The sequence below is a fragment of the Ceratotherium simum genome, chromosome 13, assembly GCF_057802395.1.
Source record: "Ceratotherium simum simum isolate JZ-2026a chromosome 13, ASM5780239v1, whole genome shotgun sequence".
Taxonomy (NCBI): Eukaryota; Metazoa; Chordata; class Mammalia; order Perissodactyla; family Rhinocerotidae; genus Ceratotherium; species Ceratotherium simum.
In genome coordinates, this window is record NC_141912.1 from 65,312,280 (window position 1) to 65,328,339 (window position 16,060).

The window sequence follows — 16,060 nt, forward strand, 5'->3', positions numbered from 1 at the left end:
TTTTCAAAGGCAGCAAACTTGTTCTGCACAGCTTTTCAGGGGCTGAGTTAGGACTGATGCGTGGAAGTTACATAGAAGCAGATTTCAGTAAACATTTAAAGAGTATTCCAGTAGTCAGAAATCTTTAGTGAAGGCTAGTGAATTCTCTGTGGCTTTAGGTTTGTCAACAGCAGAAGCGTGAATGCTATAGAAGTTAGTGACTTGGATGAAAGGGGTGACAAATTTCAGTCTTAGAGTTTGAAAACCTCTAACGTTTTTCTTTATCCATGGATTTGTAAATAAGAGGTACATACCAAGTAAATCCCAGGAGTGACTACCTGGAACTCTGGAAATGATGTTGAAGAGCAAGGTAAACATTAGTTACACACATATGATAATATAATTAAAATTATTGTATACCTTCAAGAACACTAAGTGACAAGACAGTATACATACACATTAAACATATAATAGGGGCCAGCCCAGTGGCATAGTGGTTAAGTTCACGCACTCTGCTTGGGGGGCCAGGGTTCACAGGTTCTGATCCCAGCCACAGACCTATGCACTGCTCATCAAGCCACGCTGTGGCAGCATCCCATATATAAAGTGGAGGAAGATGGGCACGGATGTTAGCCCAGGGCCAATCCTCCTCGGCAAAAAGAGGAGGATTGGCAACAGATGTTAGCTCAGGGCTAATCTTCCTCACCAAAAAAAGTATAATAGACTAGAGTTTTATTCTTCAAAATAAATATACTTTATATTTAACTTTTTTGGGGGGAAAAGAGGCAGCCTTTATTGCACTATTAATCTAAATTCCCACACTTAATCTTGTTATTTTATTTGTACTTGAAGATAATGTTTATATTAAAAAAGGAATAATTTAAGGAATTTCAAGGAAATGAAATGGTACACCAGTAGAGTTCAGCTTATGGAGCCAATGCTGTGCCACTTCCACAGCCATGCTTCGTGAGGGCTGTGTCGAGTGGCTGCTGTTTACCTGCCTTCCACGTGGAGCTGTGTGAGCATCAAAGGAGTGATGCACATGAAGAGATCAAGAGAGTCCCTGCCCTGTGACAAGTGCTCAATAAATGTAAGTCCTTGTTATCACTACCGCGGCTGATGGACACACTGTCTGGCTTTCAGCTTGTGACCATGGCCCTTGGCTCTTGGCACAGCACGTAGCACACAGCAGGTGTCCTGTAAATTTGTGTTCATTGATCACAAAGGTGTCATCACCATCAGGGCTTCCCAGCCTAGGCTTTAGAATATGCTTCCCTTTCATGTCCTACTCTCAAAGCAGACATTTCTTGAACTTCTTCCCAGTACTTGGGCTGTAACTATTAAACAAAGTCTCTCATGCCTGTATAAGGACAGTTTTTCAGAAGATATTGGTGAAGGATTAATGAGAGTCCTTAGCCTGGAAAGCTTTCTGGAGTTCAGTACATTTGAGTTGAGTTTTGAAAGAGGTAAAAATTAATGGAGAGGGAAAAGGAGTCTGGTAATTTTAAGTAAGAATAATGACATATTGAATGGAGATGAATATGACAAAATGATGTTCTAAAAATTTGAAATACGTTTACTTGACTTTGGAATGGGCTAGGTTAGGCATTAAGAGGAAGAGATTAGTGAATGAGGGAGTTTGTAGATGAAATACCCTGGAACTAGACAGCGGTGCATGTATTTTATACGGTGGGGTATGTGAAGCCCTTTTATAGATCTGTGGATAGAGGAGAATGGAACTTGAAGAAGACTACTCAAGCAGTTCATTCAAGAGAGAAAATGAATTAGGAAGTAGTAGACATAAATAAGAAAGGGCAATTTCAAGAGATCCTTTAAAGGAGTAGCCAGAGGACTCGGTGATTCATTGGCCATTAGGGAGAACTGAGACTTCATGGTGGCATCGAGACTGTGAGCATCATGGGAAGATTTAATTGACTGCTTTGTAGAATTTTGGAGATGTTAAGTTTGAGAGGAGGAGGAATACTGAGTTCAGTATTTTAGTCTGTTTAAGCTCAGCTGTTAGGAAGGTTTTTAGGTAGATACAGTTTTAAGACCTCATAGACAATGGGAGGTGAACCTGAAAATGACAATTTAGGAACGATCAGCCCATTTGAAGTCCCAAGAATGGCAGTCCTACCCACCGGGTCAAGAGGGAGGGCAGAGGGCCTTGTCAGTGAGAGGTAAGCAGTCCCATTCGCTAGGTTATCTTTCTTCAGTATTTCCCTAAATATCTGTTCATATTTTCATCAATTTGGATGAAGGGGATAAAAAAGTTATTTACAAGATTTTTGTTTTTCTCACTCTAAATGCAAAGAATATTAGGAAAAAGAAGCAATAATAATCAGGTGTTAAAGCTTCCACTGAAGTGTCAAAATTATTTGATTTCATTCTTTTGTCATATTTTAGATAAAAGAATCACCGTGGCCTCTTGACAAATTAAAAAAATATTTACTTACAATAGAAAATGAACAGTGTATTTCTGATATAGTCCTTAGATCTTTATGAAGCAGTAGTAATCCAGGCACAACGTACTTTAAGATCTGATTGGCTGCAGTCTCTCTCTAACATTCTGGGTAGGTAAGGCAGTTGAGAAAGTAGTTACAATTAATTGAAAGCAATGCCTGAAATATTTCATTAATGCTTTTCCAAGTTTCATTTTCCCATTTTGTTTTATCTATTTAAAATCCACTTAAATCCCACCGAGGAACTATTATAGACCTCTTTATTATAGACCTCTTAGTAGATGTCTGTCTAGCTGTCTGGCTCCCCGATGAGGAAGGAGAATGAATGCTCGTGGAGACAAAGCACAGTTAGATACATAGAACTACCTCAAAATTGTCATTCAAGGAGCTACGGTTTTGTATTACAAATAAAAAGCAGAAAAATTGTTAGTTGTAAAAAAGCTCTGGAAATAATCTTTACAAACAACGTTCCTCCTTCTCTTCTACCAAATTGCACTCTTTACCCTGGACATTTAGACTGTAGATAACCGTTATCTATTATTCTGCTACAATACTGAAATGTGGCAAGGGATGTGAGGTGCTTAAAACTTGAAATATTCAATTACAGTTGCGTGCCTCTTGCTAAAACTTGAATGACAATGAAATAATTTATTTGCTCAAAACAAAGTACTTCACAAATATCATGTGATTTTTGGAACAATGAATTGTGCTCCTAAGAAGAAATTGTGGTACTTCACAAGTAAATTTGTACCTTGAGTAGTTCCAAGCGCAGTGTCTGACCTATGACCAGATGACGGGACAGGGCCTGTGGGATTCTTAGTGCTGCTCATGGCCCGCTGCAGGCACTTAGAAGTTTTAGCTGTTGTTATTCACTGTTGTTTCCCCCTTTTGTTATTTTATAGTTTTCATTTCCGAATGTGTTTACATTTCTTGAAATTCATCTTCTTTCACTAAATTGCTTTTTTGAGTTTATTGAGACAATTTGTGGTTACCTGACTCTCTTTGAGAGTGTTCATAGTCCTGTTTAAGTTGGTGTAATTGCTGACTAGACCGTCTCTCGTCTCACTCAACCAAGTCAGAGATTGTCGAAACGGACAGACCCACTTGGCCAGCCTCTGGCCTGAGCCCACAGTTCAGACCAGTGGGTCTCCATTGGGCTGTAAGTCATGGAACTCAGCTGCCAGGGGTTCTAGGAACTATTTATCAGTGAAATTGCTGCGGACGGTTTCCTCTTTAAGGTAACCTTCTGTTCATCCCAAGATTATCCCGATGATACTCTCCTTCTCCCTCACCTCCAGACCAACACACTTGCTTTAGTGAGAAGAAATGGGAGGGACTTTAGTTCTGCACACTGGAGCCCATGGCGGTGTGTTCCACACAGAAGCACAGTCACGCATGCCAGAGGAGCAAAACGGGCTGAGCTTACTGGTCCAGCCTGCGCTTCCTCCCTTGCTGGGAAAAATGAGATAGTGTTACTTTTTCTCATGGTCTCCCTGACTGCTGTGGGTTACCCTTCCCAGGTGCATTGTTGTTGTTTTATTTTTGTTTAACTCACTCTAAATCTAAAAGACTAAGTCTTCTGAGCAGGCTTCAGATGCATTGACATAAGGAGACCTGGGTTAACGAGAAAGAGAGGTGGACAGAGTTAGAAACGTGGCAGAGTCTGCCCCACCCAGGTCTGCCCAGGGTGCTTACTGCAGGGAAACTGGACACTCAAGACATGGGAAGAGGTCCCTCTGTGCTTGTACTCAAGAAGCAAAGGAGGAAACTGCCAACTGAGTCCTGCTTTTAAGACAAGGTAACCCTTCTCACCAGTGAAATATAACTATTGGTGGATGGTGGTTGGAGAAGAGAGCTCCCTCAAACAGCCCCCACCCCTGGTTTGGGTAGGAGTTGGGGAGGAGTTTTGAGCAAAATCTTCTGCTTCTAGAAGCTGAGGTGGAAACACGAGGAGAGGTGGAGAGATGATGTTCACTCTCTAAAACCTTTCCAAAATGAATCTCATGGAGCATTATCCTGCAGGAATCTTTTTGGGAGGAAATGGAGATAGCAGTTATGGTCAAATGAAAGGAGACATTTTGGGAACTGATCCCCTACCTGTTTGTTTCCTTCCACCCCTCTCCATCTCCTCAGCAACTTTGCTCCCTCACTAAACTCCTCTCCTCCCCTGCCCACCCTTCTCCTCTCCCCCACCCCATCCCCAGCACTTTCGACTTGTGCCTTTCCCAAGGCTGATTCCCTCACCCGGAATTGTGCCTGCGAATGTGAAGACCACCTTTCCTTCCTCACTCCTCTTTTCTCATCTCAGCTTTCATCTGCATTTCCAGCCGTTGTCTACACTCTCCGTCTCCATGTTGGCATCACCAATTCCATGTGATCCCCGACTCTTCCGTCTTGGAGAGTTGAAGACATGATGTCAGGCCTCACTTTACCTGATGCCTCTGCCATGTTGGCTGTGTGATTGCTTCCTCCCTCTGGAAACTCCTTGCTTCTCACCAGATAGATTTTCCCCCTCCATGGAATGAAGAGAAGGTCTCTCTTGCAGGTTTAGTGGCAGGACGTTTCTGATAGCCTTGATGTTTTCAGAGCTGTGCTGTGTTTGCAGGCAGCAGGCTTTTGGAGAAGGCACACAGGTTATCAAGTAGAAAAATGTAAACCGGACACTGTGTGGGGGGAGGGAGCAGATATAAACCCGTATGTTTGTATACTGTTTTAAAAATTGTTGAATGGAGAAGAAAACTGGTTGTGTTAACAGAAATAGTAGCTTGCATGAAAAGAGGTTAATTGGCTGTTTTCTGAAATGTCGAGTCGGTACGAGGCCCTTGTAGAGCCAAGCCTGTTAGCATTCCAGAGACACAGGGATGATAAACCGCCTAGGTTTGAATAATCCAGAAGACCAAGACTTGACTTCTTACCTATTATTTTCTTTCTTATCAGTCTTTGAAAAATTTGTTTTTCCAAAATTTAAATTCACCTATTAATCTCTGTAATGACCCTTTATCTTGTTATCACCTTTACTTTAGAATCCTATACTTTTTGTGTGGTTTTGTGAATAACTTCCTAGCCTCTTCAGGGGAGGTTCAGAGCCCTCATCACTCACTGTGGAAAGTGCCCGGCTGGCTTCCCTTTCCTTAGAGTGAGGAAGCAACTTCGCCTGTCCTTCACGTCTTTTTACAATAAAAACCACTCATCTGTGGCCTCTGGGTCTTCCCTGACTGTGTGTCAGAGATATAACGGGCCCTGAAGACTGGAGATCAGTGCCTCTGGCCTTTCACACACCAGTGTTCACCCTCCTCCTGGTGCAGACTTTGCTCCCTCTTCGTCTTAAGGGTGACAGTCACATACTCATTTGGGCCTGTTCAATTGACATGAATATGCAATTTTTTGAAACTCATTTTTTTTAAATAATATTTTTCAGCTTTCCTCTTGTGGAAGAATAGTATTCACAAATACTATTTGTGAATTGAAATGAAAAGACCACTTTTGAAGACCTCGTTTGAAAAATATATTTGAAGAGATTTTTATCAATTGTATTATATTTATCTTGCAAATGAATTATTTTTCATCTGTTTATCTTTATTGATTCTTTTCCTTATATAAGCTCTTTCTGTGAACCAGATGAGCTGTCTTGCATTCTACATTCTGTAGTTTTCCTATTGGTCTTAAGGTCACTCTACGTTGCTAATTTGGCAGCTCAACACCCTGCTATCGTCACTGTCCTGCTGTTATATTTGAGGAAAATGGTCTTGTGATACTAGAATAATGTTTAAAGAGCACTCAGTTATGTGGGGTTATTTGACTAGTTTCAACAGTGTACCTATATCATGAAATCAATGATATCGAAACATGTCTGAGGAGACTGGACTCTGTAACTTCATGATCGATTTTTATTAGTTTTCATTCATCTTTTAAGTATTAATGTCAAGAGGCTACTTGGAATGAAGGAAAGGACGTTAGCTTTGATTCCAAACAGACCTTGATACAAATCTTGGTTTCTTAAAACATCAACACTTGCCACTTAACCATTAAGAAAATAATTTAATCTCTTAGATCTGTAGTTTCTTCATCTGTCAAATGGGACAATCATATCTCTTGTAGGGTAATATGAAGATAAATGAGATATGCTGTGTACATTTTGGTACACAGTAGGTCTTAAATAAACAGAAGTTCTTCTTATTTTCCTTCCCTGTTTAAAAAAATCAGAAGAAAGAGGGATTACTTTTTCTCTTTACTACTAAGAAATTGCCTCCTATGCAATTATTTTAAAGTTTTATTTGATAAAACATCAGTACACTAGATGTTAAAGAGTATCTCACTGGTTCAAAGCAATACCGTGACATTAAAGAGTCTTTTCCACCAAAGAAATACTATGCTGAGAAATACCTTTTTTCTTGTTCAGAAAGAGAGTGAACCTTAGTCAAACCATATAAAAAAATTTAGTGGAGTTATTCAAATCATAAAACTTGGTCATAATTTATATTTTGTAAATATTTTATAGCAATATGCTCTCTTGCAAAAAAGTGTTACCTAAAATCTATTCTAAATCACTATGTTTTGACATGTTAAATTAGTTACTCAAGCTTGAAATCTACAGCTTTTCGTCCTTTTTATCTTATTCATTTAACAAATATGTGGTGAGTGGCCGTTGTGTCAGGCACTGTTCTGGGCTCTTGGAAAATGTCAGTGAACCACACAGAGGTTCCTCCTCTTGAGCAGCTCCTGTCTCAGCATAGGGAGGCAGTAAATTTAGTAAGTAGTGGAGAAAGGTAACAGCATTGCAATGTGTGGGCGTGGGGGCCAGATTGTAGCAGGAAGGAGGAGAGTCAGGGTAGCAGCTATCAACAACTGACCTTTGAGCAAAGACTTGGTGGAGGAAGGGGATTGGTCGTACCAAATTGGGGAAGAGCATTCCAGACACAAGGACGGTGGTGCAAAGGCCCCACGGCAAGGTGGTACCTGGTTGTTTGAGGAAGACCAGCAGGGAGGCTGCTGTGGCTGGAGCAGAGTGGGCAGGGCGGAGAAGCAGGAGATGGACTCCGAGAATCCTGAGAGGCGGCCTGTATTCTAAGAGCTCTGCATTTGTCGTGAGTAAAGTGGGGAGCGGTTGCAAGGTTTTGAGCAGAGGAGTCATGATCTGATTTCTCTCTCAGACTCCTTCTGGCTGTTGTGTCGAGAACAGACCCTAGGAGGAGGGCAAATGTCGGGCGACCAGTTAACTCTCCTGTGGGAATCCAAGCAGAGGTGACACTGGCCCGGGACAGGGGGCAGTAGGGGAGGAGGGGAACGATGGTCGGATTCAGCACGTAGTTTGGAAGTAGAACCAACCTGGTGCGTTGGAGACAAAGTGCAAGAGAACAGAGGAGTCCCGTCTCAGGTTTTTAGCCTTAGCAGCTGGAGGAATGTATTTGCATTGGCCAAGAAGGAGGTGGCTGCTGGAGGATCAGGTTTTGGGAAAAGATGTGGAATTCAGCTTTGGAAATGTTGATTTTGAGAGGTCTGTTAGAGTCCAAGTGGAAGTGTCCAGGAGGCAGCTGGATGTCAGGAGTGAAGAGAGGATCAGGCTGGAGACACGGATTTTGTGTATATTTTAGGTACTTTTGGCTAGTGCTGTGTGAGGAGAGGTTTAAACACTGAAAGGGAGGTTTAGAAGAAAACAGCTGCTCCAGAGCCCCTGCGGTCTCGTCTTGTCTATTTTTCCTTGTTTCTATGTATTTTTTTTGTTTTGTTTTTTTGTCTTTTAATTAGTGGTCAGCAAATCAGAAGATTGTATATTTGAAAAATGTCTCACTTTCTCTACTTTCCATTATTTTAACTGCCCAGGTCTCTGATGACAGGTGCAGGCGAGCGCAGAACTTGAGGAGAAGCGCGGACACTTTCCCCAGCCCAGCTGGGATGTCACTGTTGTCGCTATTGATGACAGAGAAACCTCAGTAAAACTCAGAAACCAAAAGATTGAGAACAAAAATGTAAACACCTCCTAATCTCCTTGGCAGCTTAGTGCACAGTAACTAGTTTCCTAACATTAGTCATGAAAGATAAAACAATTTAGATGAAGTTCAGATTGAGATAAATTTTCATAAAACAGTAGGTTTGGGGGTTTCTTTTGCAGATGCAAGAGCCAGAGGTGGGTGGTTAGTGATTGCAGGCACCAAAATGGATACTCACAAGAGAGAAAGTAATTATGTCAATTGTGTCTTTTGAAGGCATTTAGAATTTCTAATTCACGTACTCTAAGTATCTGGAAGAACATTTAGTTCCTGTTTGTGGGATGAAAGCCTTACCATACCCTCATTGGCAGGCTTGTGGCAATGCAGCCTCTCCAGGGTACGTGCAAGGAAGAGCCTGAGAGGCTGAGTGGGCAGTTGGCAGCCATTCATGGCATTGATTGCAGCCATTCATAAAACCCAGTAGCGCGAGGGCGGAGCCAGGAGGCGCATCCCGAGGGGGCAGCAGAGTGTCTCCTTTGCATAAATCTTCAGTGGTGCTTGAGTGATGAGGGAATGCTCACAGCAGTGTGAAGACTGTTTGCAGTCCATGTCTGATAAATCCCTGAGTAGTTACAAGACACTGCAAAGAATAAGAGGTCAACCCTTTGGACTCCTAGTCTCCCAGTGCACAGAAATTCTGGGAAGTCAGCCTTGTGAGCGTTTGTGCCTCCTTGTGTCTGGCTGAAGGAATAAATCCCATCATGAGAAAGACTCTTAGTAGCCGCAGCATGCTGAGATATCACTGTTGTGTTTCTTAAAATATGAAGGGCTGTATTTTTATAATAAGTTTAATGTCTAAGAGACAGTGGGAAGTACTGGGCTGACCAATTTCCACACATTAGAACTGTCAAAAACATTACGGTTTCTCCCTCCAAACTGTGATGTGCCAGACACAACAATTCAATTATAATTTCAAAGAAATGTTAATCTGAGCAGGCTAACAAAAATCTTATGAGTGTATCATAATTTTTTATGTCTTTTTTGTATCTATCTGAGCATAGGCTTTTTATCTTTTCTTTCTTTTGCCTAGAAGAAATTTCAGGTAAAAAGAAGTCAAATTAAAAAATGTAGGAGCATGTATTACCATAGTTTAGAGAGTCCCCTCAAACTGGTTGAATAATTAGCAGTCTGAGACAAGTAGTTTTTCCCCTGAAAAGACAGATTCAATAGGTGGCTCGGTCACTCTAGTCCTGGGCTCAGGATATATGTCAGTATGAAAAATACGTTGTTTTTCTGTTTCTTTTTTAAATTAATTATTTTAAGTAAGTATATTTTAAATAAATTAAGCATATTTAAATTAGTTCTAAATATATTGTTTTTGAATATTGATGTGCTTATTTTAATTATCTAATAAAACTTTAAAGTTCAGAAATTCAAATAGAGTTTTTATTGAAAGATTCTGTGGCAGGTACAGACAGAAGCAGTATGTCAGCTGTTTTATACTAATCCAAAACCACTGGGTAGGCACTTCGGATCAGATGCGAGTTTTCTTACGTAGACGTGCTCTTTCACTCAAAAAAAAAATTTTGCCTAGAAGCCCACCCTTGGTGCTCACTGATATTCCACATTTACTACAAAAGAGTCACTTAAAAGCATATTTAAGGGAAAGTCTAAGTGACAGAATTATTTCATTTCAAAGCTTTGCATAAATACCTGAAACGTTAGGGAGAAAAAGAAATGAACTAAGAAGTTTGCATGTGGTTTCTCATAGATATAATTCTCCACAGATTTTTCCGAATTTGGTGATATTTCCGATGTTTTCACAAACCAGCACATGTAGATTAAACATGCTGCCTGTGCTATTTTTAGTGGAGTGAGAGTTGCTAAATAGTTTGCAGTTCTGTGAAGCTGAACTTCCCAGGCGCTGTACTGTGGGTGAGTTGGATCACGGTTTTGGAGCTCAGGGATCCTAGGACGTTGCTTCTGCCTGACGCCTGCTTTCTTGTGTGTTCTTATCGTGGCACCTCAGCACCCTCTCCTCCCGGGAGCCTGGAACAGCACAGGTTTGTGGGCCCGCGGATGATTCTGACCTGCTCTCTTGACCACTCCATCAGGGGCTGAGCACAGGTCTCCTTCATCGCCTCCTTTTCTCCCAGGAGGGCGGAGCTGAGGCCTCGAAAGGGCCCCATTTTCTTTGATTGCCATGTTGCACATTGGTCTCTAAGTCGTCCTTGCCTTTGTTTGGATTGAGCAGTGTGTGTGTGTGTGTGTGTGTGCACGCACGTCTCTGTGTGTTGTGTCCACGTCTCCCTGTTCCATTTCTGTCAGAAGTGGAGAATTTTGCCTCGCAGCTTTTAGCTCTGGGAAACGGTTTATCCGCCACGGCCTCACCAGGACCCACTTCTGGAACAGCACCACTGGCCTTAAGTGTTAGCCCCGTAGTCAGACCTGCAAGCAGCCTCCGTGAAAGCTGTTCAGGACCAGATTCCTGTTTGAGAATCCTGGGTCCTAAGGGCATTTCCACTCAGCAGAGTGTCAGGTGTGGGGTCTCAGCTTTAGAACCAGACTTCCCTGTTCAGAGCAGTGTTTGTCCCAAGCTTTTGAGTTGAAGGAAGATCTAAGCTATCTGAGGACAGCCTCAGATGGGGGCATTTTCTGATTTCGGCCCGCGACTCTCCCTGATGCTCTGTAAGCCCCACCGACACGAGGGTGAGTGTATCTGTCTCCTCCTGCGGCCCTTGAGGCTCTGGGACGTCGTCCACCCTCCGCATTTGTTTTTATTGTGTGGTGGAGGACCAAGGCACAAAGATCTTTGACTATTTTTTTTCATATTTTGGAGATATGTTCTCTATTTGTTTTACACACACACGCACATACTTAATATATGAACATTTCCTTCTAACTCTTCCTCTTAGCTTGAAGGAGACTTTGGCCATGGGGGCCTTCTGGAGGCCTCTAGGGCCTCTTTTTGTGTAAGAGAAGGACCTGTGTGGTGATGAATGACATGAAGCGAGTCCATATCTTTTAGTAAAATAGCCAAAGCCACAGAAAATCTTACCTGTCTTTTAGCATATCAACACAACAGCTGTTTCTATTTTTACGCTTTCGGATGTCTTCCTATGGTGACGCCAAGGCATTTGGTAGTGTTTCTTCTATGGGGAAAGCTGCTGACAGTCATTGTATTGGTGCTAAAAGGAAAGTCAAATCCAGAGGCTAGCACAGATTTTATTTGGGTGTAGTTGAGCTCTTAAAGCCTGAGTCAAGGATTCCCACCTCAAAGGGCTTTTCCGGGGCCTCCAGGTTAACAGTGAAGGGGCTTGTAGAGGTTTCCCTTATACTGTGTTTTCAGTGCCGTGTTTAATTTCCAGATGTGTTCTCCCCGTTTTATAATTAATAGTGCGTTGTGCTGTCTATCATGCGCCCCAGGTGTGTTGTCAGGGACATGGCGAAGCCTGCTGCCTGCAAAACACCGAGAAATGCTGAAAGCCAGCCCCGCCAGCCTTCACCGTGAGTATGGCATTGGTTTTCTTGACTGAAAATGTCGTCTCTTATGCCATCACTAGGTACAGAGTTCTTAATTCCCGTTGCATGTGGGAGTGAATACTCTGGCTACTCTGGTGTGTGCGTAATAAAAAGGCTACTATTGAATTAGATAAAAGTAATAGGAAACATGAGTTCTGTGTTAAGTATTTTGTTAAGTGATGTTTCTAGTGCCATATTGGAAGCATAAAGCTAATTAGAGGAAAAGGACGCATTTTTATGGCTCTAGGGTGGCAGCAGTTCTGTCTCTTTTGGGTGTGGGCTGAAGCCTAAGACTTTAGGGAGGTAAGGAAGCCAGGTAGGGAGATGGGAGGAGAGGGGAGGAGGGGGAAGGCAAAGGAGAGAAGGAGGAGAAAGGAGGAGCTGTCAATAAGGGACATGCATAGGTGGTCCGATGCCCACCCTCATGCCACGTTATTAAAGGTAATGGACAATCTAAAAGAGCAACTGCCCATCTGGTTTTATTTTTGCTACTGCAACCCCCAATGTAGATGCCAGTGAAGAGTTAAATGGCCAACGGAAGGGGAGCATGAAGAAGAGAGGAAGCTCAATGAAGAAGCTCTGAGTTTCCAGTGTGAATTTTGATAAGATAAAATGTAAAGACTTTAAAATTCTGCAGAGTAACATGATATATTCAGTCTTCTGAATAGAATTATGCTTCTGGTAAGAAAAATGAAACATTTCCTTGAAATGTCTCAGCAGCAGCAATACTCTTGGCATAACCATGACAGCCAAGTAGCTACTACCGGGGAAATGCCTCCTTCCAAGGTTTTCAGCAAAAGCCTTTGAAGAAATGTGTCCTAAGAGTGATTTTCTACAGATTTCTTTGGCTATCTGAGGATTCTTTGAAGTAAAACCAAGATAAAGTGATAAAATTGTAAAAAGGCTATGAGAATAAAAGTAAATTTTTGTAATTCTTTTGCTATGACAAATTTTTATTAGCATTGGAAAAGACCGAAATTAAATAAAACATTTAAATGCTTATATTTTGTATATTATATACAGTCACAAATAATTTAAAATTATTTATGTTTTAGGGTATAAAATTTTGGTAAATAAATTTCAATAGTCTCGATAGATGGGTTATAGATTTCATCTCAGTAAATATTCTTGAATATCATCTTCTACATTCAATCAGTACTTTTCAAGGAATAAAAATAATTTTGATTTAACCGTAGTAGAAATGATTTATAATTACATTGAAAAAAGTGCAAAGTTGGAAGAAGTAATGATGTTGCCACGTTTTTTTCTATAAATCATCTTACTGTAAAGCCATTTTCCTGATGATGGAACTTAACCTTGATAATTCATAGAAGACTTATGATCCCCACTTTCCATCTTATGTTCTAGGCATTAGAAAACATTTTACTTCTATTAAGATTCAAGCAACTTATGGGAAGATTCTTTGTGGAATCACTATTAAGATGTTATATTCCACACACTGCAGTTCCCTTTTGATTGGTCCCACTTGTTCCGATGTCCATTTTAAATTGGAGTTATTAGATAGGAAGGAGCAATTGTGATCCTTCCCAACAAGACGTTAGGTCATTATTTTTTCTTGTTTTGTTTTTACTGTGCATGGACTTCCGTTGTGGAAATCTGTTGTATCCAACCGTGGGCCTAGTGGAACTTTCCTGGTGGCCCCTCTGAGCAGAGTGGCCGAGAGGAGGCAACTACAGTCTCTCTAGATCCTCCTTTCTGACAATCCCTCTGCTTGCTCTATGCTTTTCTGATTAAAATAGTGAACCTCCCTTTAGGTGACTTGGAAAATTTAAAGTTTGCAACACATTCCTTATTTCTGCTGGTTCTCTGTAGAGAGTGCTGTGTGTGAACTGAGCCCTCTGTATCCACAGGAGTGCCTGACTAGGTTGTTAGGAAAAGAGCAATAGTAGGTTGAGAGGGGCTTCAGGATCGGCTTGAGCCTGTAGGTCAGTGTTTTTAAATCTGTGACCCACAACCTATTTGTGTGTCTTTAAATCAATAAAGACTCTAGTTTCTTGGGTTTTTTTGTTTTTAAATTTCGAATGAAATAGAAGACAATAGAAAGTGTAAGAATGCATCTCGGGTTAATATTGTAGGATGAACTTAGATTTCTGGTTATGATAACTGGGTCAAATATAAAACTTAGTAAACACTACATTTAGTTATAAAGATGCACTAATGGGTCTTAATTAGGAGAGTGGCTTAGTCAAATTTGCATTATAAGTGTGTGTGTATATAAAATATGTGTTACTAGCTTTGGCAGAAGAGGGGAAAATGGAATGTGAATGTGATGTGGGAAAAACTGGAGGCAAGCAGATCAGTGAATAGACTATTGTCCAGTCCAGAGAGAGATGAAAGATCTTGACGCACAGGAAGGGCAGAGAATGTGGGACAGAGACATTTCAGGAGCTGAGGGAGAGGTCAGGGCTTGGTTGTCCTTGAAGATGGTTTGTAGAAAGAACCCTTGGGGGGACTGTCGTGTCAGTAGTTTGGGTGAGTAAGGACCACCAACTGAGAAGTGGGATTAAAGAAGCCAACCAGGCATAGGGGCAGGTGGGCAGTGAGGAATTCAGACTCGATATCATGGTTTTGTGGTGCCTGTGCGTTATCCAAGGGTGTAGGTCCCAGAAATGGTTGGATATATGAACTGGAAGCCCTCAGTTAACTGGGAAAGTTGATGACATCACCAGAGGGTATATAGTTAGAAGAAATAACAGAGAGAGCTTGAGGAGTGGGTGAAGGAAGAGCACCCCGACCAGCTGGGGAATAATGTTGAGAAGAGCAGGAGGGCCAGCAGCGGAGGCAGTAGAGGGAGTCAAGGGGAATGCCCAAGAGTATCAGGTGCAGCAGGAAGTCAGGAATAACTAGAGGTGAAAACCTCCTCTGGGTGTGGCCATGTAGAGGTCACTGGTGGCTTTTGCCATAGCAGTTTTATCGTGTAAGTGGGTGGAAATACTCTATTTCTGTAGGTGTGAGGAGGAATTGAGAAGTCAGGAAAAGGAAATGGTGACTATACACAACTTTTTTGAAATGTGTGGCTGAGTAGGAGAGAGAGATGAATGGTAGGTAGACAGGAAGAAGGTGACTGCACTGTGTTACTTGGTACCTTCTACTCTGTGGGTCCAGATCGATAGACACACATGTCAATATACTTTAAGGTTTTGATAACTGTGTATATAAACTATCCAAAGATGCATCTTTAGTTATTATTAAAATGTCGCTCAGTCATATTTTAAGCATGCTGCATAAGTTGTCTTCATTTAATCAAAGTAATAAATATATCACAAATATTAGCGGAGTTCAACAAATTGAGTCTTATGCCTGCTGTTCCTTGAGTATAAGATGCATCGATGATAAATGAGATAGAATTCCCGTCTCGAGAGTTCCCTTTCAAGTTGGGGGTGGTAGTTATATAATCAAATAAATTATGATACTACCTGATAAGTGCAACACTAGAAGTATGTTAAAAAAGAGAAAATGATTTATTCTGTTTGGAGTTGATGCTGCTGGGGAAGGATTTACAGAGCCTGCAGTAGGAAATGTGAATTTTGAAGGATGAATGGTTCAGTAGGTGGCGCTTTTGGGATACAGTCTTCCAGCAGGAGAGGACAGTTGTCCTGAGACCCCGAAAGTCAGGTTGTGCCAGGACCATTTAAAGCGTGTCCTCACTGCTGGAGCCTGTGAGTGTGTATGTTTCCGTGTGCTGTGTGGTTGTGCAGGGGATGGAGATCACATGTGTGGGGGTGACTGTGTGTGTGAGAAAGAGAGAGAGGAGGCAGGAAGGGCTACGTCGGGATCTCTGAAGAATCAGACATGTTGAATTTGGAGAAAATAAGCATCATGTGCCTTGTTTTGGGTTTTATTTATAATATTATGAAATTTGACACAACATTATGGGGTTTTTGAATTTTTTTAAGTGACTACGGATTTAAAAAGTCTGAGGAGCACTTCTCCACTCCTCGGTCTTGGTCGTGGAAGTTAGCAGGAACAAGCAGGGGAGGCCAGCGGGGCAGGGGGCCGCAGATTGGAGAGAGTTCCCCAGGTCATGTGGTCGGAGTGCAGCAATTCATTAGATGTGATGATAACGCGAGGAAGAGAGTGGGCAACTAGCCTTAGCTCCAGAGATTAAGTGGATGTGAAAAGATCCAGAAGAGAGTTAATTCAGGCACT

General features: G+C 41.7%; 1 protein-coding gene across 5 annotated transcripts in view; it reads left to right on the plus strand.

Moving 5' to 3' along the window:
• The window catches only part of RIMS1 (regulating synaptic membrane exocytosis 1), a 442,630-nt gene that overhangs the window by 65,043 nt on the left and 361,527 nt on the right, over positions 1–16,060 (plus strand). For 4 of the 5 annotated variants that reach the window (XM_087438805.1, XM_087438803.1, XM_087438804.1 and 1 more), the window contains exon 2: positions 11,795–11,875. The exons of the other annotated variant lie outside the window; for it this stretch is intronic. In XM_087438805.1, the coding sequence (XP_087294931.1) occupies positions 11,795–11,875 (81 nt within the window). The remainder of the gene's footprint in view (positions 1–11,794; positions 11,876–16,060) is intronic. 5 annotated transcript variants of the gene reach the window in all.